The following is a 22,303-nucleotide window of genomic DNA, read 5'->3' as shown; positions in this document are numbered from 1 at the left end:
CTACATCTGCATCAAACCAGGCTTGTCATATACAACCTGCTTTTAGTCGTATATATTATATCTTTGAGCAATTGCTCAGCAACAGAGTTGGACGTGCGTGCAGTTTGTGCTCAGACAGGTGACTGCTTGCACCTGTCTGTGGTAACACTGTCAAGCACCGTCATTATAACAGTCTTGCACTATACATGCAGTGCGTATATCATATTGTGGCTCTATAAAAATCTATTTAGATCATAAACCTGTGTTTTGTTTGTTTGTTTGTTTGTTTCTTACTACTATTGTACATCAGTAAAGTGCAGGAGCCCATTTTTCCAACTAGATAAAAGTCTAATACAACCCAAGAAAACAGCTTAACCATGAATCACACTTTGTAATATCTGTGTTTGGCACTGTCATGTATTTTTAGACTCATATGTTTAATAACAAATATTTTGGCTTGTGTAGTAAGGAAAGTACAGGGGGTATAATGAAGTGTCCACAAAGAATTTTTTCCAATGACCTAGCATGCATAAAAACAGGACCATCACTAATACACAATACTTTGACTCTGTTCATGTTACAGCATTGTGTATTAAAATGTGGGTAAAAACTGATGGTTACAAATGTTTATTTGTGTGTTTGTAGTTTCCTGGGGAGATAAACTGGATTGCATTTTTGTTGGGAACTGTTATTTCAACATAACGGAGTCTAGTACAGCACGTCCCCAACAACTGGAACCTCAGTAATAACAGAGCCAACACACGAAACCATAAAATGCAGAAAAATCTGAAAAAACGTCCTATTAACGTTGAATATGAGCTAAATATGATATTGTAGTCCATTCGTAAGAGTGTTTTGAAGTGCTTATTTTACTAGTTGACCTCTGTGAGGCAAACATACAAAATGCTGTATGCTATCTGTGAGGCTCATATGCATTTTTTTAAATCCAAATCAAATCAAAACAAAGCTTTTATGCAATGAAAGGTTCATTAAAACAATGTAAATATACATTTCAAAACAATTCTATGGGGCAACTGTTGCCAAGTCATGATGATGTCATAGGCTCCATTCCCCAAATTCCACAGTTAGATTTGATTTTGTGATCTGAACACTTCAAGACAAACTTCAGGCAAAAAAACTAAGAAAAACAGTCACAAAACTCAAGATGAGTGAAGAAGGCCAGCCGCCATACAAGTCGAGCTCAGTGTATAATGAACTCCGTTCGGAGGGACAATTTTGTGATGCAATCATCAAAGTGGAGGATGTTGAATTTCCGGTCCACAGGGTCATCCTGTGTAACTGTACGCCGTACTTCAGGTGAGTTGCTTACCTGATAATGTGAAGGACAGTTGACTGGTTTATACCTGTGAAAAATGTAATTCATGTACTTAGTCTGTGAAACAGTGCCAACAAAAAGGAACGGGTTGAATCATAAAACTTTTGTGATAGAAAGACTTTGTCACGGTCAACTGACAGATACACCCAAAACATAATGCAAACATTTGCAGATTTCATCTTTACCTTCACAGAGATTCCACTTCAGTAAATGTGCCATTTAAAAAGCACTGTGAATCACTTGGTGATTGTGTGAAGTCTAATTGAAGTGTTTTATTAAGTTATATTAATATCTTCCCCACTGTTTGATACAGTAAGACACACCAGACTTCCTGATACTAAAAATGTTGAATTTTGTTATACAGTTATACGCTGAGCAAAAGTTTTGAGTTGCCTCTCATTTTTTTATATTTTGCTTTGAAACAAATGATTTTTTAAAAGTCCACTTGAGCAATAGTTCTCAACGTGTTTTTTTTGAAGGCTTGTAAAGGTTTCGTTTGGACATTTTTCACCCTTTTTAGTCCAGTGCTTGTACCCGAGGAATGGTTTTGTTTTTGTTCATTTGTTTATTTGTTTGTTAAGCCATTTAAGGCTGATCTGTTTTCTGTCATACAGTGAAAGCTTGACGGAGCTACAATGGCCTAATTTTCCGCTTAACTTTGTAAATTATAACAAGTTCCGCTTTAGTGCTATACCAGTCAGAAAAACAAACAAAAACAAAACAAGGCTTATGTTGCAAATGCAATAAATTGTCAGTCTTTCTTTTAAATGCGTTTCTTAGTACATCATTTTAATATTGTAGAGAACCCAAACATATTCTGCGAGCAGTCTTTGGTTCAAGTTGAATGATTTTAGTCAGTGGCGGGGTTGGGGTTTCTTTGCCAAGCCCAAATAAACTCACTTGTACAGCTCAGAATAGGTTCAAGTTAATGCATTCCCATTCGCGCACACTCATATTCAGACTCCTCAGAATGCAGAAGCCAGTGATCAAGCCACTGACCTGCTAATTTATTGACCACCAGATGTATCTTGTAAGCCACTGCCATCGTGCACACATGTGGCACAGTGGTGCAGTGATTAGCGAACAAAAACGCATATGAGGCTAAACTGGCAATTCTTAATTAGTCATAGGTGTGAGTGTGAATGTCCTTTCTGTCTCTCTGTGACAGACTGGCAACCTGTCTGGATGCATAGACGGGTGCCGCATTCTCAAGGCACGAGTCTCAATATTAGAAGCAGGTGTATGCCTTATACTGTCATCACTGCCACCCTGCTGCATCTGACTGAAGCATCCTGATGCCAGGCTGAGCATGCATGACGCATGATCCCACGTGATCCCTTGCATGACCATCTGACTGTTCTTGGTGGAAGTGACTTGACAGAGCTATCGAGATGAAGTTCTCTAACCTGTACGACAACCCGGCCTGTGGCAGTTTGAGTGTCGCCTCCACATTGCCAGAGATCACTAGCATATCCAGACACTTCCTTGGCCAGCATTTAGTGTTGATATCTCTCCCACTGAATATGCCTGGGTAATTTTGGGCTGGCATGTTCATTAGAGGCAACCAGAACCCATTGCAGCTGGATGCTGCATATATCTATGAATGGAAAGAAATTGCTCAACAACAGATCTGCAGTCTGTGCTCAGACAGGTGACTGCTTGCACCTGTTTGAGGTAATACTGTCAAGCACCGTCATTATAACAGTCTTGTACTATACATACAGTGTATATATGTGTTTTGTTTGTTTGTTTCTTTCTTACTACTATTGTACATCAGTAAAGTGCAGGAGCCCATTTTTCCAACTAGATAAAAGTCTAATACAACCCAAGAAAACAGCTTAACCATGAATCACACTTTGTAATATCTGTGTTCGGATATTACAAAGTCATTTTATTAAAAAAATGGCCTATTAAGGTTAAATGTGAGCTAAATATGATATTGTAGTCCATTCGTAAGAGTGTTTTGAAGTGCTTATTTTACTAGTTGACCTCTGTGAGGCAAACATACAAAATGCTGTATGCTATCTGTGAGGCTCATATGCATTTTTTAAAATCCAAATCAAATCAAAACAAAGCTTTTATGCAATGAAAGGTTCATTAAAACAATGTAAATATACATTTCAAAACAATTCTATGGGGCAACTGTTGCCAAGTCATGATGATGTCATAGGCTCCATTCCCCAAATTCTACAGTTAGATTTGATTTTGTGATCTGAACACTTCAAGACAAACTTCAGACAAAAAAACTAAGAAAAACAGTCACAAAACTCAAGATGAGTGAAGAAGGCCAGCCGCCATACAAGTCGAGCTCAGTGTATAATGAACTCCGTTCGGAGGGACAATTTTGTGATGCAATCATCAAAGTGGAGGATGTTGAATTTCCGGTCCACAGGGTCATCCTGTGTAACTGTACGCCGTACTTCAGGTGAGTTGCTTACCTGATAATGTGAAGGACAGTTGACTGGTTTATACCTGTGAAAAATGTAATTCATGTACTTAGTCTGTGAAACAGTGCCAACAAAAAGGAACAGGTTGAATCATAAACCTTTTGTGATAGAAAGACTTTGTCACGGTCAACTGACAGATACACCCAAAACATAATGCAAACATTTGCAGATTTCATCTTTACCTTCACAGAGATTCCACTTCAGTAAATGTGCCATTTAAAAAGCACTGTGAATCACTTGGTTATTATATGAACTAAATTCAGACTGTGTTGAACTGAAGTCTAATTTATGTGTTTTATTAAGTTACAACATTTTGATGCACTCTTATCAACCCAATAAAACACACCAGGCTTACTGATACTAAAAAGACTGAACTCTGTTATAAAGTCATACGCTGAGCAAAAGTTTATAGATGAGTTTTTGTTCATTTGTTTATTTGTTTGTTAAGCCATTTAATGCTGATCTATGAATCATTCAAGCATAAAAAGGACACCTACCATAACTCGAAGGATGAACCATTATTGTTTCTACACATAACACACAACTTAGTGAAGAACCAGCGTTAAAGACAAAACAAGGAGTAGCACACATAAAAAAGTAATGATCTACAGCAGATGAACAGTATCCGAAAGTCATGTCCTTAAGAAGTCCAGCAAATTCCTGACACAAAACCATTTAATCCATCTACTTATCATGAAACCTCATCAGAAATGGTTGTGGAAGGAAAACAGAGACTGTAATTAAGCAACATGCACTGGAACTTCCATAAGGAAAGGAAACAGACTGAGGTATGCCAAATTATGCAATAACTAGACTAAAGATCAGAGCAAACTGGCCTTATGGAGTTGATTTCAACATTTGTCATAGAGGTACAACAGTGAGTGTCTAGAGTTAACTTTAAAACACGGTGGAGGCTCTGTCGTGGTGTGGGACTGCATTGTGTTTGGCAAAAGCTTCATAAACATGGTGCCAATGTAATAAAGACATTGAAAACCCAACAATCAAGCGCACTAAACATGTACAAACTCTGTTTTGGAGTTATATACTCTATGGCAATATGGACTAGACATTACAAGACTATCACAGTAATCACATAGCAACACATGTAATTAGGAAATCATTTCCATTCCTGTCAACAGATTTTATATATTTATCTTGCTTGTGCATGACATAGTTTATTATCTTGTTGCCTCCACACCTTTTAATATTCTCTACTCTGTCTCCATCTCTACCCTCAGGGCTCTTTTCAGCCGCTGGAGCAACCCAGACAAACAGGTCTTCAACATACGTGGCGTGTCTCCTGAGATGATGGCACTCATCATTGACTTTGCATACACTGGCTCAGTTTCCATAACGGAGGAAAATGTAGTGGAACTTCTCATGGCAGCTGATCAATTCAATGCAATGGACATTGTGAAACTCTGCTCTGACTTCCTCGGGGAGCAACTGTGCCCAGAGAACTGCGTTGGCATTTGGCAGTTCACAAAAGTATGCTTATCACCCGAACTACGCGCCAAGGCCTACCACTACATCATCAATAACTTTAAGCAGGTTGTTCTTGAGGAGGAGTTCCTGCAGCTAACTGTGGAGGAACTTGCTGACATCCTTGATAGAGACGACCTCAATGTGCAGTTGGAGACCACTGTGTATGAAGTGCTTACAAAGTGGATTAGCCATGTACCTGCAGAACGGAAACAACACCTCACCGCTCTGTTGCCCAAGGTCTATAAACTTTCATTACTACATTTAGTTTGGACTTAAATCTTCAGCATTTAAGTCATAGATTGAGTCGATCCATCTGGGTATAAGGATGCTTTAATATCTCAAGATGTTGCTCTTTTCAGCTGTAGCCACACCACATTTAAGAAATTCTCTTCAAGAGCATTAAAACCGTATCAGATCTCTACACACATGCTATAGAATAAATTATATTTATTAAGTATAGTTGCTAGGGCTATGACTAAAAACTGTCCCTGCTGACGAAAAGACTAATGGTGTCTGACTTTGGTCGCTCTCTTGCTAGCAATAAGAAAATTAAACAACATTAGGAGCATTATCCTAAAGAAGCTTGAGTTTACTAAAACTGATGTAGTTGAAATTCATAGTCATATTCTCTTCTGTCATCTCTCTGTAGGTCCGACTGGGATTGATGACGTCAGACTACCTAAAGGACAATGTGCTGTCTAGTGAGCTGGTGGGGGCCAATTCTGAGTGCGTGTCCATGATAAGTAATGTCATCTTAGACATACATGGTCTAGGAAGCAGACCCTTCATGTCTGGCTTGTGTCACCCTCTTGCTCGTCCCCGCCTGCCTCATTCCATCCTGCTGGCCATTGGGGGGTGGAGTGGTGGTGATCCAACTAACGGCATCGAGGCCTACGATTGCCGGGCTAACCGCTGGGTAAACGTAACGAACAACCTCGAGTGTCCTCGTGCTTATCATGGAGCCGCCTTCCTCAACGGGTACGTCTACTTCATTGGTGGCTTCGACAGGGTGGAGCATTTCAGCAGCGTCCGTAGGTTTGACCTGACCACTCGCGCCTGTAATGAGGTGGGGCCCATGCACTTCCGCCGCTGCTATGTGAGTGTGACTGTGTTGAACGGGTTCATCTATGCCCTGGGAGGCTACGACGGGCATGTACGACTCAGCAGTGCAGAGCGCTATCAACCTGAAATCAACCAGTGGAGTCTTATTGCACCGATGCACGAACAGAGGAGCGACGCCAGCTGCACAACACTTAACAACCGGGTGGGTGAAGTAAAAGAGTAGCAGAGAAATAGAGTAGGGTCTCAGGCACACAGGCCTAGAGACCTGTCAGCAACCTTTGGTAACAACCAGTTGCTAGGGAAAAATGTGTACTCCTCAGCTGGTTAGGCAGTGATTGTATGAAAGACTCTACAGATTTCTACAGCAAATAGTTTGTGAGTATTTGCAGACAAGTCAGAGTACTCCATGCAAACCTCAACAGTCTGCTTACGACCAAAGGAAACACAGGGAGGCTTGTGGTGCAACACCTTCCTGGTTACAATTTCACAGTAGTGACAGCCATCAACCTCCAGCAAACACTTGCCAACCAGTCAGGGAATACACATTTTTACAGTGAAGCGAGGTGCAAGATAGGTCACAAACTGGTTTCTATGTTCATGTTTTCAAATTCAAAAGTATAGTTTAAAAAGTTGAAAAATATACTAATATATATCTATTTTGTTTCTAACTGATCACAAGTGCATCTTTGCATTTATGTACAGTACTTTAGTTGAGTTGACTTGTCAACTAAAATATAACAGATATTAAAAAAATAGTAAAACACATCATTATTTTATTATATTATGATCCCAGATTACAATTATATATCTGCATTCCTGAACAGAAAAATTAGCCTTATTGATTGAATGTTATGTTTGATTCATTTCTGGGTTTCTGACTGAAAGAAGTCCCACATACTCAGGTAAAATTTGGGTGCATAAACATGTTTTTATGACAGGTAATTGTAAAACACACACATTTGTTATTACACATTTGTATTTTTCAGTTGGACACTTGGGTACTGAGTATCGGTCTTACTTCACAAATGATGTGGAAACATTTCACTTACAGGTAACATTGTTTCCAACTGAAATCTAAGAAATGTAAAGATATTTAATGTCCCTTTTTTGTTTTCAGATTTACATTTGTGGTGGATTCAATGGGAACGAGTGTCTGCAGACAGCTGAATATTACAACCCAGAGAGCAACCAGTGGACGATGATCAGTCCCATGAACAGCCGCCGCAGCGGGATAGGTGTCATTGCATATGCGGATCATGTCTTTGCAGTAAGACCACAAAGTAGTGCTGACACTCACGTAACATACAAATCAAATCTGTAATGTGCTTCGATCAGCAAGGCTTAACACAGATTTGGCTGACACAGAATTTTGTTAACTTTGTTTTGTATTTATCAATGATCAGACTCCTATCCTGACCACAGGTTCAGAGAAGGCATTCTTACTCATTCTATGTATTAATTTAACCGATTAATGTTTCTGCCTCATTTTTTTTCATGTGCCTCATTCCCAGAATGTTGTGTCTTTAATGATTTCACTGATGATTTCACATTTCACTCAGTACAACAGAAATACTTATTCAAAACCAACATTGTCATCCTCATCGTTCCATAGAGGACATATGTTAGAGACAATTTCAAACTCATCCTGCAACACCTTTAGAAAAATGAGGGAATAAGCCAAGTGATTAGAACTCATCCTCTGGGGACGGTAGGCATTTTAGCTATAAATTTTATCTTGCTATTTGCCTTAAAACCACTTATTTAGTTGTTTTGCAGCTGCACCCTTTGGTAAAAAGCAAAGATTTTAGTCTCACCTTCTGAGACACCCTTCTTTATTTAGCTAGCTACCGTTTAGTATTTATTTTCTATTCAGACTAAGTCTCTAATCAAATAAAGGAAAAGTTATTATCAGCAGAATGCAGTGACCTTACCCTGGTGCTGACCTCAGGGTCTTTGATCAGGCTTTTAGGCCCCAAGGCCTGTCAGGGCTACTTTAATCTGTTATAGGAAGAAAGGACTGGAACTCAATGTTCCTTTTTGGACTAAAGGCAAAAGAGCTGTGAAGACATTTATACTGAAAACACAAATACTTTTTGTCGAGGGCTATTCATCTTTGTTGATAATAGCGTGGTGTGATAGACAACAGTGCTTTAATAGCTGTAGTTGAGGCTTGAGTGAAAAAAGGTCTCATACAGACTTCCTCAACAGCTGGCTTCTACTTTATTTTACTTTCTCCTTTTAATTCAGAAGTCATTTTCACACACCACTGCACCCTGATCTTTTCTAGACATTCCCAACAAATGTGGGCCTGTGAGGATGCAAATACTGGGACATTAATGGGCCTTTTTTAAACAATTTTTATGTGTAAACTCCATATAACAGCATGAGAATATGTCAGGTAGCTGTTCGCTTTATCCAGGTAAAACCCTAAACCAATCAGAGTATTTCAAGTAGTCAGATCACACCTAAGGTAAACAATCTCCTTGTATCTGCTACATATTAAGGGAAACTTTGGACAGTATTGCAACTTAATTCTTCAGTCATTTTCTGGAGTATCTGTGCAAAAACAGCTAAAGACATATAGCAGGTACATTTTCTTACAGGGGTACGGTGAAGCTGGTTACACTTACATTCAATCATTTGACCCACGTATTTACTTTTAGGTTGGTGGCTTCGATGGAAACAACCGTCTGCGCACCGCTGAGGCTTACAACCCACATTCCAATACGTGGAACCTCGTGTCCTCTATGCTGACCCCCCGCAGCAACTTTGGCATTGAGGTAATTGACGATCGCCTCTTTGTCGTCGGGGGTTTCAACGGCTTCACCACCACTTCGAACGTTGAGTACTACGACACTTTAACCAATGAGTGGTATGAGGCGTGCGACATGGAGATTTTCCGCAGCGCCTTGAGCTGCTGTGTGGTGTCCGGACTTTGCAACATGACTGAGTACACCTTTCCTCGTGACTTCCTGCCACTTACCAATGTGCCAGAAGAAGCAATGGAGTCAGCAGAGTCCACATAACATCTTTAAAGTGCTGTACTGCCATGTGTTAACATCTGAGACTCCAACATGAAGGACTGAAATAAATCTTTAGAGCATTAAACTGCTGGTGAACTGGACATTTTTTGTAGGTATCTCAAAAACTTCCAGTAGGAGAGCCTGCACTGTAGATACTGGGTTTTATTAAGAGAATGCAATTGCAACAATAACAAATTGAAAAGATTTTTTCATTCCCTGTAATGTATGGCTGCTGAGTAGCCATACCAGACATGCACACAGGGTGACTAGATCACAATAAGCCGCATGTCGGACTTTTCAACTCTTGCTAGGTAAACACAATAAGAATAAAGGGAAGTTTTCACTCCCCCTTGTTATTTCAGCTGCGCTTCTGTCTGGTAACAGTCTATAGGTTTGAGTAAGGATGTATCCATAGGTCTTTTTGGAGCACTAGCTGACAATTTATGAATCTTTAGCCAAATATCACACAAATATACTGTGTCGCTTCACACCATTTTTTCTCTTATGTGAAACTGAAAAATAACTCTATTTCTCAGTATATCTGTCATCTGCTTTGTGGTATTTTCCACTATATTGCACAGAATGATATATTTGTTCATGATAAAAGCACCAACTTTATATGTACTGAGGAAAATCCAGTGTTTAGAAAGGTGGATGTCCTGCAGAGCCTGTAAAATGTGGGACATTGGTTCAAGATGTGGGAGAGGGGGGAAAGCATAAAAATGCTGTGCAGTCCCCCTTATAGAGGGACATCTGATCCCCCAACCTGCACAACATGAAGTATGAAGTAACACCAGTAACACAACACCTTATGGAGGTAAACGTGTAGACAGTGATGTGCAAAGCTGTTCATAGGAACATCCTCCATCCATGGTGGTATCATCTTTATTCTGATGCTGAATTGATTGATTTATGAATTTACTGTAAACATTTCTTACATTTTTCTTATTGCAAGCAGACAAACCTGTCCCAGGATTGTTCCTGCTGCTCCATTTTATAAACACTCTAAATCAAACTCATTCCATTATAATTTTAATTTTAGGATGATGTTTTCATTAAATGCTCTACATCTGCATCAAACCAGGCTTGTCATATACAACCTGCTTTTAGTCGTATATATTATATCTTTGAGCAATTGCTCAGCAACAGAGTTGGACGTGTGTGCAGTTTGTGCTCAGACAGGTGACTGCTTGCACCTGTCTGTGGTAACACTGTCAAGCACCGTCATTATAACAGTCTTGCACTATACATGCAGTGCGTATATCATATTGTGGCTCTATAAAAATCTATTTAGATCATAAACCTGTGTTTTGTTTGTTTGTTTGTTTGTTTGTTTCTTACTACTATTGTACATCAGTAAAGTGCAGGAGCCCATTTTTCCAACTAGATAAAAGTCTAATACAACCCAAGAAAACAGCTTAACCATGAATCACACTTTGTAATATCTGTGTTTGGCACTGTCATGTATTTTTAGACTCATATGTTTAATAACAAATATTTTGGCTTGTGTAGTAAGGAAAGTACAGGGGGTATAATGAAGTGTCCACAAAGAATTTTTTCCAATGACCTAGCATGCATAAAAACAGGACCATCACTAATACACAATACTTTGACTCTGTTCATGTTACAGCATTGTGTATTAAAATGTGGGTAAAAACTGATGGTTACAAATGTTTATTTGTGTGTTTGTAGTTTCCTGGGGAGATAAACTGGATTGCATTTTTGTTGGGAACTGTTATTTCAACATAACGGAGTCTAGTACAGCACGTCCCCAACAACTGGAACCTCAGTAATAACAGAGCCAACACACGAAACCATAAAATGCAGAAAAATCTGAAAAAACGTCCTATTAACGTTGAATATGAGCTAAATATGATATTGTAGTCCATTCGTAAGAGTGTTTTGAAGTGCTTATTTTACTAGTTGACCTCTGTGAGGCAAACATACAAAATGCTGTATGCTATCTGTGAGGCTCATATGCAATTTTTTAAATCCAAATCAAATCAAAACAAAGCTTTTATGCAATGAAAGGTTCATTAAAACAATGTAAATATACATTTCAAAACAATTCTATGGGGCAACTGTTGCCAAGTCATGATGATGTCATAGGCTCCATTCCCCAAATTCCACAGTTAGATTTGATTTTGTGATCTGAACACTTCAAGACAAACTTCAGACAAAAAAACTAAGAAAAACAGTCACAAAACTCAAGATGAGTGAAGAAGGCCAGCCGCCATACAAGTCGAGCTCAGTGTATAATGAACTCCGTTCGGAGGGACAATTTTGTGATGCAATCATCAAAGTGGAGGATGTTGAATTTCCGGTCCACAGGGTCATCCTGTGTAACTGTACGCCGTACTTCAGGTGAGTTGCTTACCTGATAATGTGAAGGACAGTTGACTGGTTTATACCTGTGAAAAATGTAATTCATGTACTTAGTCTGTGAAACAGTGCCAACAAAAAGGAACGGGTTGAATCATAAAACTTTTGTGATAGAAAGACTTTGTCACGGTCAACTGACAGATACACCCAAAACATAATGCAAACATTTGCAGATTTCATCTTTACCTTCACAGAGATTCCACTTTAGTAAATGTGCCATTTAAAAAGCACTGTGAATCACTTGGTTATTATATGAACTAAATTCAGACTGTGTTGAACTGAAGTCTAATTTATGTGTTTTATTAAGTTACAACATTTTGATGCACTCTTATCAACCCAATAAAACACACCAGGCTTACTGATACTAAAAAGATTGAACTCTGTTATAAAGTCATACGCTGAGCAAAAGTTTTGAGTTGCCTCTCATTTTTTTATATTTTGCTTTGAAACAAATGATTTTTTAAAAGTCCACTTGAGCAATAGTTCTCAACGTGTTTTTTTTGAAAGCTTGTAAAGGTTTCGTTTGGACATTTTTCACCCTTTTTAGTCCAGTGCTTGTACCCGAGGAATGGTTTTGTTTTTGTTCATTTGTTTATTTGTTTGTTAAGCCATTTAAGGCTGATCTGTTTTCTGTCATACAGTGAAAGCTTGACGGAGCTACAATGGCCTAATTTTCTGCTTAACTTTGTAAATGATAACAAGTTCCGCTTTAGTGCTATACCAGTCAGAAAAACAAACAAAAACAAAACAAGGCTTAATGTTGCAAATGCAATAAATTGTCAGTCTTTCTTTTAAATGCGTTTCTTAGTACATAATTTTAATATTGTAGAGAACCCAAACATATTCTGCGAGCAGTCTTTGGTTCAAGTTGAATGATTTTAGTCAGTGGCGGGGTTGGGGTTTCTTTGCCAAGCCCAAATAAACTCACTTGTACAGCTCAGAATAGGTTCAAGTTAATGCATTCCCATTCGCGCACACTCATATTCAGACTCCTCAGAATGCAGAAGCCAGTGATCAAGCCACTGACCTGCTAATTTATTGACCACCAGATGTATCTTGTAAGCCACTGCCATCGTGCACACATGTGGCACAGTGGTGCAGTGATTAGCGAACAAAAACGCATATGAGGCTAAACTGGCAATTCTTAATTAGTCATAGGTGTGAGTGTGAATGTCCTTTCTGTCTCTCTGTGACAGACTGGCAACCTGTCTGGATGCATAGACGGGTGCCGCATTCTCAAGGCACGAGTCTCAATATTAGAAGCAGGTGTATTCCTTATACTGTCATCACTGCCACCCTGCTGCATCTGACTGAAGCATCCTGATGCCAGGCTGAGCATGCATGACGCATGATCCCACGTGATCCCTTGCATGACCATCTGACTGTTCTTGGTGGAAGTGACTTGACAGAGCTATCGAGATGAAGTTCTCTAACCTGTACGACAACCCGGCCTGTGGCAGTTTGAGTGTCGCCTCCACATTGCCAGAGATCACTAGCATATCCAGACACTTCCTTGGCCAGCATTTAGTGTTGATATCTCTCCCACTGAATATGCCTGGGTAATTTTGGGCTGGCATGTTCATTAGAGGCAACCAGAACCCATTGCAGCTGGATGCTGCATATATCTATGAATGGAAAGAAATTGCTCAACAACAGATCTGCAGTCTGTGCTCAGACAGGTGACTGCTTGCACCTGTTTGAGGCAATACTGTCAAGCACCGTCATTATAACAGTCTTGTACTATACATACAGTGTATATATGTGTTTTGTTTGTTTGTTTCTTTCTTACTACTATTGTACATCAGTAAAGTGCAGGAGCCCATTTTTCCAACTAGATAAAAGTCTAATACAACCCAAGAAAACAGCTTAGCCACACTTTGTATTATCTGTGTTGGGATATTACAAAGTCATTTTATTAAAAAAATGGCCTATTAAGGTTAAATGTGAGCTAAATATGATATTGTAGTCCATTCGTAAGAGTGTTTTGAAGTGCTTATTTTACTAGTTGACCTCTGTGAGGCAAACATACAAAATGCTGTATGCTATCTGTGAGGCTCATATGCATTTTTTTAAATCCAAATCAAATCAAAACAAAGCTTTTATGCAATGAAAGGTTCATTAAAACAATGTAAATATACATTTCAAAACAATTCTATGGGGCAACTGTTGCCAAGTCATGATGATGTCATAGGCTCCATTCCCCAAATTCCACAGTTAGATTTGATTTTGTGATCTGAACACTTCAAGACAAACTTCAGACAAAAAAACTAAGAAAAACAGTCACAAAACTCAAGATGAGTGAAGAAGGCCAGCCGCCATACAAGTCGAGCTCAGTGTATAATGAACTCCGTTCGGAGGGACAATTTTGTGATGCAATCATCAAAGTGGAGGATGTTGAATTTCCGGTCCACAGGGTCATCCTGTGTAACTGTACGCCGTACTTCAGGTGAGTTGCTTACCTGATAATGTGAAGGACAGTTGACTGGTTTATACCTGTGAAAAATGTAATTCATGTACTTAGTCTGTGAAACAGTGCCAACAAAAAGGAACGGGTTGAATCATAAAACTTTTGTGATAGAAAGACTTTGTCACGGTCAACTGACAGATACACCCAAAACATAATGCAAACATTTGCAGATTTCATCTTTACCTTCACAGAGATTCCACTTCAGTAAATGTGCCATTTAAAAAGCACTGTGAATCACTTGGTTATTATATGAACTAAATTCAGACTGTGTTGAACTGAAGTCTAATTTATGTGTTTTATTAAGTTACAACATTTTGATGCACTCTTATCAACCCAATAAAACACACCAGGCTTACTGATACTAAAAAGATTGATCTGTTATAAAGTCATACGCTGAGCAAAAGTTTATAGATGAGTTTTTGTTCATTTGTTTATTTGTTTGTTAAGCCATTTAATGCTGATCTATGAATCATTCAAGCATAAAAAGGACACCTACCATAACTCGAAGGATGAACCATTATTGTTTCTACACATAACACACAACTTAGTGAAGAACCAGCGTTAAAGACAAAACAAGGAGTAGCACACATAAAAAAGTAATGATCTACAGCAGATGAACAGTATCCGAAAGTCATGTCCTTAAGAAGTCCAGCAAATTCCTGACACAAAACCATTTAATCCATCTACTTATCATGAAACCTCATCAGAAATGGTTGTGGAAGGAAAACAGAGACTGTAATTAAGCAACATGCACTGGAACTTCCATAAGGAAAGGAAACAGACTGAGGTATGCCAAATTATGCAATAACTAGACTAAAGATCAGAGCAAACTGGCCTTATGGAGTTGATTTCAACATTTGTCATAGAGGTACAACAGTGAGTGTCTAGAGTTAACTTTAAAACACGGTGGAGGCTCTGTCGTGGTGTGGGACTGCATTGTGTTTGGCAAAAGCTTCATAAACATGGTGCCAATGTAATAAAGACATTGAAAACCCAACAATCAAGCGCACTAAACATGTACAAACTCTGTTTTGGAGTTATATACTCTATGGCAATATGGACTAGACATTACAAGACTATCACAGTAATCACATAGCAACACATGTAATTAGGAAATCATTTCCATTCCTGTCAACAGATTTTATATATTTATCTTGCTTGTGCATGACATAGTTTATTATCTTGTTGCCTCCACACCTTTTAATATTCTCTACTCTGTCTCCATCTCTACCCTCAGGGCTCTTTTCAGCCGCTGGAGCAACCCAGACAAACAGGTCTTCAACATACGTGGCGTGTCTCCTGAGATGATGGCACTCATCATTGACTTTGCATACACTGGCTCAGTTTCCATAACGGAGGAAAATGTAGTGGAACTTCTCATGGCAGCTGATCAATTCAATGCAATGGACATTGTGAAACTCTGCTCTGACTTCCTCGGGGAGCAACTGTGCCCAGAGAACTGCGTTGGCATTTGGCAGTTCACAAAAGTATGCTTATCACCCGAACTACGCGCCAAGGCCTACCACTACATCATCAATAACTTTAAGCAGGTTGTTCTTGAGGAGGAGTTCCTGCAGCTAACTGTGGAGGAACTTGCTGACATCCTTGATAGAGACGACCTCAATGTGCAGTTGGAGACCACTGTGTATGAAGTGCTTACAAAGTGGATTAGCCATGTACCTGCAGAACGGAAACAACACCTCACCGCTCTGTTGCCCAAGGTCTATAAACTTTCATTACTACATTTAGTTTGGACTTAAATCTTCAGCATTTAAGTCATAGATTGAGTCGATCCATCTGGGTATAAGGATGCTTTAATATCTCAAGATGTTGCTCTTTTCAGCTGTAGCCAAACCACATTTAAGAAATTCTCTTCAAGAGCATTAAAACCGTATCAGATCTCTACACACATGCTATAGAATAAATTATATTTATTAAGTATAGTTGCTAGGGCTATGACTAAAAACTGTCCCTGCTGACGAAAAGACTAATGGTGTCTGACTTTAGTCGCTCTCTTGCTAGCAATAAGAAAATTAAACAACATTAGGAGCATTATCCTAAAGAAGCTTGAGTTTACTAAAACTGATGTAGTTGAAATTCATAGTCATATTCTCTTCTGTCATCTCTCTATAGGTCCGACTGGGATTGATGACGTCAGACTACCTAAAGGACAATTTGCTGTCTAGTGAGCTGGTGGGGGCCAATTCTGAGTGCGTGTCCATGATAAGTAATGTCATCTTAGACATACATGGTCTAGGAAGCAGACCCTTCATGTCTGGCTTGTGTCACCCTCTTGCTCGTCCCCGCCTGCCTCATTCCATCCTGCTGGCCATTGGGGGGTGGAGTGGTGGTGATCCAACTAACGGCATCGAGGCCTACGATTGCCAGGCTAACCGCTGGGTCAACGTAACGAACAACCTCGAGTGTCCTCGTGCTTATCATGGAGCCGCCTTCCTCAACGGGTACGTCTACTTCATTGGTGGCTTCGATGGGGTGGAGCATTTCAGCAGCGTCCGTAGGTTTGACCTGACCACTCGCGCCTGGAATGAGGTGGGGCCCATGCACTCCCACCGCTGCTATGTGAGTGTGACTGTGTTGAACGGGTTCATCTATGCCCTGGGAGGCTACGACGGGCATGTACGACTCAGCAGTGCAGAGCGCTATCAACCTGAAATCAACCAGTGGAGTCTTATTGCACCGATGCACGAACAGAGGAGCGACGCCAGCTGCACAACACTTAACAACCGGGTGGGTGAAGTAAAAGAGTAGCAGAGAAATAGAGTAGGGTCTCAGGCACACAGGCCTAGAGACCTGTCAGCAACCTTTGGTAACAACCAGTTGCTAGGGAAAAATGTGTACTCCTCAGCTGGTTAGGCAGTGATTGTATGAAAGACTCTACAGATTTCTACAGCAACTAGTTTGTGAGTATTTGCAGACAAGTCAGAGTACTCCATGCAAACCTCAACAGTCTGCTTACGACCAAAGGAAACACAGGGAGGCTTGTGGTGCAACACCTTCCTGGTTACAATTTCACAGTAGTGACAGCCATCAACCTCCAGCAAACACTTGCCAACCAGTCAGGGAATACACATTTTTACAGTGAAGCGAGGTGCAAGATAGGTCACAAACTGGTTTCTATGTTCATGTTTTCAAATTTAAAAGTATAGTTTAAAAAGTTGAAAAATATACTAATATATATCTATTTTGTTTCTAACTGATCACAAGTGCATCTTTGCATTTATGTACAGTACTTTAGTTGAGTTGACTTGTCAACTAAAATATAACAGATATTAAAAAAATAGTAAAACACATCATTATTTTATTATATTATGATCCCAGATTACAATTATTTATCTGCATTCCTGAACAGAAAAATTAGCCTTATTGATTGAATGTTATGTTTGATTCATTTCTGGCTTTCTGACTGAAAGAAGTCCCACATACTCAGGTAAAATTTGGGTGCATAAACATGTTTTTATGACAGGTAATTGTAAAACACACACATTTGTTATTACCAGCGTTGGGTAAGTTACTTTAAATTAGTAACTTAGTTACATTACTAGTTACTTCTATCAAAAGTAACTCAGTTACTTCAAGTTACTCGTTACTTTCAGAGTAACTAGTCACTAGGGAAAGTAACTTTGGTTTAACTCAGAATTCTCTTGTTAATGTGTTGCTTCCGTAACTGGATACCCAGCAAGATTGCCAGTCTTCTAGCTTGCTTACTCACCACAAGTGCACTGTGCCACCTACCAATAGAAAGGAAAAAATAATGTGCACATTTCCACGAGAGAAATCCCACGCCTGATTCTATCCTAGATGTAGGTAACACCAGACTGCAGATGAGCTGCATGCAGAGCTGGACTGGGATAAAAAATCGTCCCGGGCATTTTGACCATTAGGAAAAATCATAAAGCCTTTGAATGAAAATAAATGCTGTTGTGACAGTGATGTACACTGTTCTGATGGTATATATGTATCAATCTATCAATTGTTTGTTGCAAGACTCAGATAATTATTTTTTTAAAAGTGAGACATTTTAAATGAGAATAAGAAAGTATTTCCTTGTGCCCCCCTTTCCCTACATCCCCTACATGCCCTACATCAACTCATTCATGTTAACTAAAAGGTAAACCTGTTTCTCCATCACAGCTCTGATGATTCAATAAGGACATCTCCTGGTTTCATCTTCGTGTTTCCCTCTCATCACATAACCAAACCGATATCATGACCAGCAGGTTTACAGCTGTGGCTCCAGCCAACATCAGCTGATACTAGAAATTAATATTAAATAAATTCTAACAACAGCTGATCAAGCTTAAAAGTGCTGCTGTTGTTTACCGCGACATCCGCTGGTTTCCTCTTTCTGGCGCAAAGTGGGCGATAAATAAACAAGAGAGAAAAGCCGATCAGCTGATCACTGATCAGTTTCATGATTGAAGTAGAAACAGGAGAGGGACTGTGAGAGGATGAGAGAAGAAGAGGCAGCTGTGCAGCAAACACAGAATAAATCCAGCTTTGTGTCTTTTTCATTGTAGCTGAAGTCCGGGACAAACTGTTCCTTTTCACCTCAATACGAAACGCGTAATATTTTCTCTGAATACGAGACGATTCAGTTTTTTACGGGACGGTTGGAAACTCTAATAATTAACCTATGAACAAAATAAAGTTCAACATCAGTAACATCATAGCACCCACCCAGCTGTATAGAAACTCCATCATGCTAGCTAGCACGCAGTACGAAAAAGTCAGCACAACGAAAATAAACTACACCTAAACTTGGTTCATATCTGACCCAGATGGACTGCAGGTTATAACTTCTTACCTGAAGTTCAGTTCACCTGACACTCTCGGATCAGCGGCTGCTTCGGGTCTCTCCTCTTGCCTCCCTTTTCCTTCATCCACCTGCTGGCTTCCACCACTTGCTAATGTTATTGAATCTGTGGAAGCTCCGCGATAGCCACCACACGAAGTAACGAATAACGAGCCTATCTAAATCCCAGTAACGCGTTCCCGGTTTTGGCATAATAACTAGTTACCGTGCTCGTTACCACAATAATAACGTAGTTACTGTAACGCGTTACTTAATAACGCGTTAGTCCCAAAACTGGTTATTACACATTTGTATTTTCAGTTGGACACTTGGGTACTGAGTATCGGTCTTACTTCACAAATGATGTGGAAACATTTCACTTACAGGTAACATTGTTTCCAACTGAAATCTAAGAAATGTAAAGATATTTAATGTCCCTTTTTTGTTTTCAGATTTACATTTGTGGTGGATTCAATGGCAACGAGTGTCTGCAGACAGCTGAATATTACAACCCAGAGAGCAACCAGTGGACGATGATCAGTCCCATGAACAGCCGCCGCAGCGGGATAGGTGTCATTGCATATGCGGATCATGTCTTTGCAGTAAGACCACAAAGTAGTGCTGACACTCACGTAACATACAAATCAAATCTGTAATGTGCTTCGATCAGCAAGGCTTAACACAGATTTGGCTGACACAGAATTTTGTTAACTTTGTTTTGTATTTATCAATGATCAGATTCCTATCCTGACCACAGGTTCAGAGAAGGCATTCTTACTCATTCTATGTATTAATTTAACCGATTAATGTTTCTGCCTCATTTTTTTTTTTCATGTGCCTCATTCCCAGAATGTTGTGTCTTTAATGATTTCACTGATGATTTCACATTTCACTCAGTACAACAGAAATACTTATTCAAAACCAACATTGTCATCCTCATCGTTCCATAGAGGACATATGTTAGAGACAATTTCAAACTCATCCTGCAACACCTTTAGAAAAATGAGGGAATAAGCCAAGTGATTAGAACTCATCCTCTGGGGACGGTAGGCATTTTAGCTATAAATTTTATCTTGCTATTTGCCTTAAAACCACTTATTTAGTTGTTTTGCAGCTGCACCCTTTGGTAAAAAGCAAAGATTTTAGTCTCACCTTCTGAGACACCCTTCTTTATTTAGCTAGCTACCGTTTAGTATTTATTTTCTATTCAGACTAAGTCTCTATTCAAATAAAGGAAAAGTTATTATCAGCAGAATGCAGTGACCTTACCCTGGTGCTGACCTCAGGGTCTTTGATCAGGCTTTTAGGCCCCAAGGCCTGTCAGGGCTACTTTAATCTGTTATAGGAAGAAAGGACTGGAACTCAATGTTCCTTTTTGGACTAAAGGCAAAAGAGCTGTGAAGACATTTATACTGAAAACACAAATACTTTTTGTCGAGGGCTATTCATCTTTGTTGATAATAGCGTGGTGTGATAGACAACAGTGCTTTAATAGCTGTAGTTGAGGCTTGAGTGAAAAAAGGTCTCATACAGACTTCCTCAACAGCTGGCTTCTACTTTATTTTACTTTCTCCTTTTAATTCAGAAGTCATTTTCACACACCACTGCACCCTGATCTTTTCTAGACATTCCCAACAAATGTGGGCCTGTGAGGATGCAAATACTGGGACATTAATGGGCCTTTTTTAAACAATTTTTATGTGTAAACTCCATATAACAGCATGAGAATATGTCAGGTAGCTGTTCGCTTTATCCAGGTAAAACCCTAAACCAATCAGAGTATTTCCAGTAGTCAGATCACACCTAAGGTAAACAATCTCCTTGTATCTGCTACATATTAAGGGAAACTTTGGACAGTATTGCAACTTAATTCTTCAGTCATTTTCTGGAGTATCTGTGCAAAAACAGCTAAAGACATATAGCAGGTACATTTTCTTACAGGGGTACGGTGAAGCTGGTTACACTTACATTCAATCATTTGACCCACGTATTTACTTTTAGGTTGGTGGCTTCGATGGAAACAACCGTCTGCGCACCGCTGAGGCTTACAACCCACATTCCAATACGTGGAACCTCGTGTCCTCTATGCTGACCCCCCGCAGCAACTTTGGCATTGAGGTAATTGACGATTGCCTCTTTGTCGTCGGGGGTTTCAACGGCTTCACCACCACTTCGAACGTTGAGTACTACGACACTTTAACCAATGAGTGGTATGAGGCGTGCGACATGGAGATTTTCCGCAGCGCCTTGAGCTGCTGTGTGGTGTCCGGACTTTGCAACATGACTGAGTACACCTTTCCTCGTGACTTCCTGCCACTTGCCAATGTGCCAGAAGAAGCAATGGAGTCAGCAGAGTCCACATAACATCTTTAAAGTGCTGTACTGCCATGTGTTAACATCTGAGACTCCAACATGAAGGACTGAAATAAATCTTTAGAGCATTAAACTGCTGGTGAACTGGACATTTTTTGTAGGTATCTCAAAAACCTTCAGTAGGAGAGCCTGCACTGTAGATACTGGGTTTTATTAAGAGAATGCAATTGCAACAATAACAAATTGAAAAGATTTTTTCATTCCCTGTAATGTATGGCTGCTGAGTAGCCATACCAGACATGCACACAGGGTGACTAGATCACAATAAGCCGCATGTCAGACTTTTCAACTCTTGCTAGGTAAACACAATAAGAATAAAGGGAAGTTTTCACTCCCCCTTGTTATTTCAGCTGCGCTTCTGTCTGGTAACAGTCTATAGGTTTGAGTAAGGATGTATCCATAGGTCTTTTTGGAGCACTAGCTGACAATTTATGAATCTTTAGCCAAATATCACACAAATATACTGTGTCGCTTCACACCATTTTTTCTCTTATGTGAAACTGAAAAATAACTCTATTTCTCAGTATATCTGTCATCTGCTTTGTGGTATTTTCCACTATATTGCACAGAATGATATATTTGTTCATGATAAAAGCACCAACTTTATATGTACTGAGGAAAATCCAGTGTTTAGAAAGGTGGATGTCCTGCAGAGCCTGTAAAATGTGGGACATTGGTTCAAGATGTGGGAGAGGGGGGAAAGCATAAAAATGCTGTGCAGTCCCCCTTATAGAGGGACATCTGATCCCCCAACCTGCACAACATGAAGGTTGAAGCAACACCAGTAACACAACACCTTATGGAGGTAAACGTGTAGACAGTGATGTGCAAAGCTGTTCATAGGAACATCCTCCATCCATGGTGGTGTAATCTTTATTCTGATGCTGAATTGATTGATTTATGAATTTACTGTAAACATTTCTTACATTTTTCTTA

At 39.6% G+C, this 22,303-nt stretch overlaps 2 protein-coding genes across 2 annotated transcripts; both read left to right on the top strand.

Annotated features, from left to right (window-relative positions):
- Positions 1–3,513: 3,513 nt before the first annotated feature.
- LOC146549194 (kelch-like protein 10) lies at positions 3,514–9,417 on the top strand. The gene is made up of 5 exons (XM_085263525.1): positions 3,514–3,740; positions 5,001–5,484; positions 5,897–6,511; positions 7,427–7,576; positions 8,973–9,417. The coding sequence occupies exons 1-5, from the start codon at positions 3,589–3,591 to the stop codon at positions 9,333–9,335; spliced, it is 1,764 nt and encodes a 587-aa protein (XP_085119651.1). The 5' UTR covers positions 3,514–3,588; the 3' UTR covers positions 9,336–9,417.
- Positions 9,418–13,905: 4,488 nt separating this feature from the next.
- LOC146549193 (kelch-like protein 10) lies at positions 13,906–21,434 on the top strand. The gene is made up of 5 exons (XM_085263524.1): positions 13,906–14,160; positions 15,419–15,902; positions 16,315–16,929; positions 19,447–19,596; positions 20,996–21,434. The coding sequence occupies exons 1-5, from the start codon at positions 14,009–14,011 to the stop codon at positions 21,356–21,358; spliced, it is 1,764 nt and encodes a 587-aa protein (XP_085119650.1). The 5' UTR covers positions 13,906–14,008; the 3' UTR covers positions 21,359–21,434.
- Positions 21,435–22,303: the final 869 nt, after the last annotated feature.

Source organism: Mchenga conophoros, linkage group LG22, assembly GCF_057382185.1.
Source record: "Mchenga conophoros isolate Kocher_MC1m ecotype Shallow Benthic linkage group LG22, M_conophoros_male_GT1.1, whole genome shotgun sequence".
Taxonomy (NCBI): domain Eukaryota; kingdom Metazoa; phylum Chordata; class Actinopteri; order Cichliformes; family Cichlidae; genus Mchenga; species Mchenga conophoros.
The sequence above is the reverse complement of the archived record's forward strand: the minus strand, read 5'-3'. Positions and strand labels throughout refer to the sequence as shown.

What these genes read in the sequence shown, in the direction of transcription:
- LOC146549194 (XM_085263525.1), top strand. Translation starts at nt 3,589, where the DNA reads ATGAGTGAAGAAGGCCAGCCGCCATACAAGTCGAGCTCAGTGTATAAT. An exon ending in TCACCGCTCTGTTGCCCAAG is followed by an intron (nt 5,485 to 5,896) that starts GTCTATAAACTT and finishes ATCTCTCTGTAG; the next exon opens with GTCCGACTGGGATTGATGAC. An exon ending in GCACAACACTTAACAACCGG is followed by an intron (nt 6,512 to 7,426) that starts GTGGGTGAAGTA and finishes TTTTGTTTTCAG; the next exon opens with ATTTACATTTGTGGTGGATT.
- LOC146549193 (XM_085263524.1), top strand. Translation starts at nt 14,009, where the DNA reads ATGAGTGAAGAAGGCCAGCCGCCATACAAGTCGAGCTCAGTGTATAAT. An exon ending in AACTGTACGCCGTACTTCAG is followed by an intron (nt 14,161 to 15,418) that starts GTGAGTTGCTTA and finishes CTCTACCCTCAG; the next exon opens with GGCTCTTTTCAGCCGCTGGA. An exon ending in GCACAACACTTAACAACCGG is followed by an intron (nt 16,930 to 19,446) that starts GTGGGTGAAGTA and finishes TTTTGTTTTCAG; the next exon opens with ATTTACATTTGTGGTGGATT.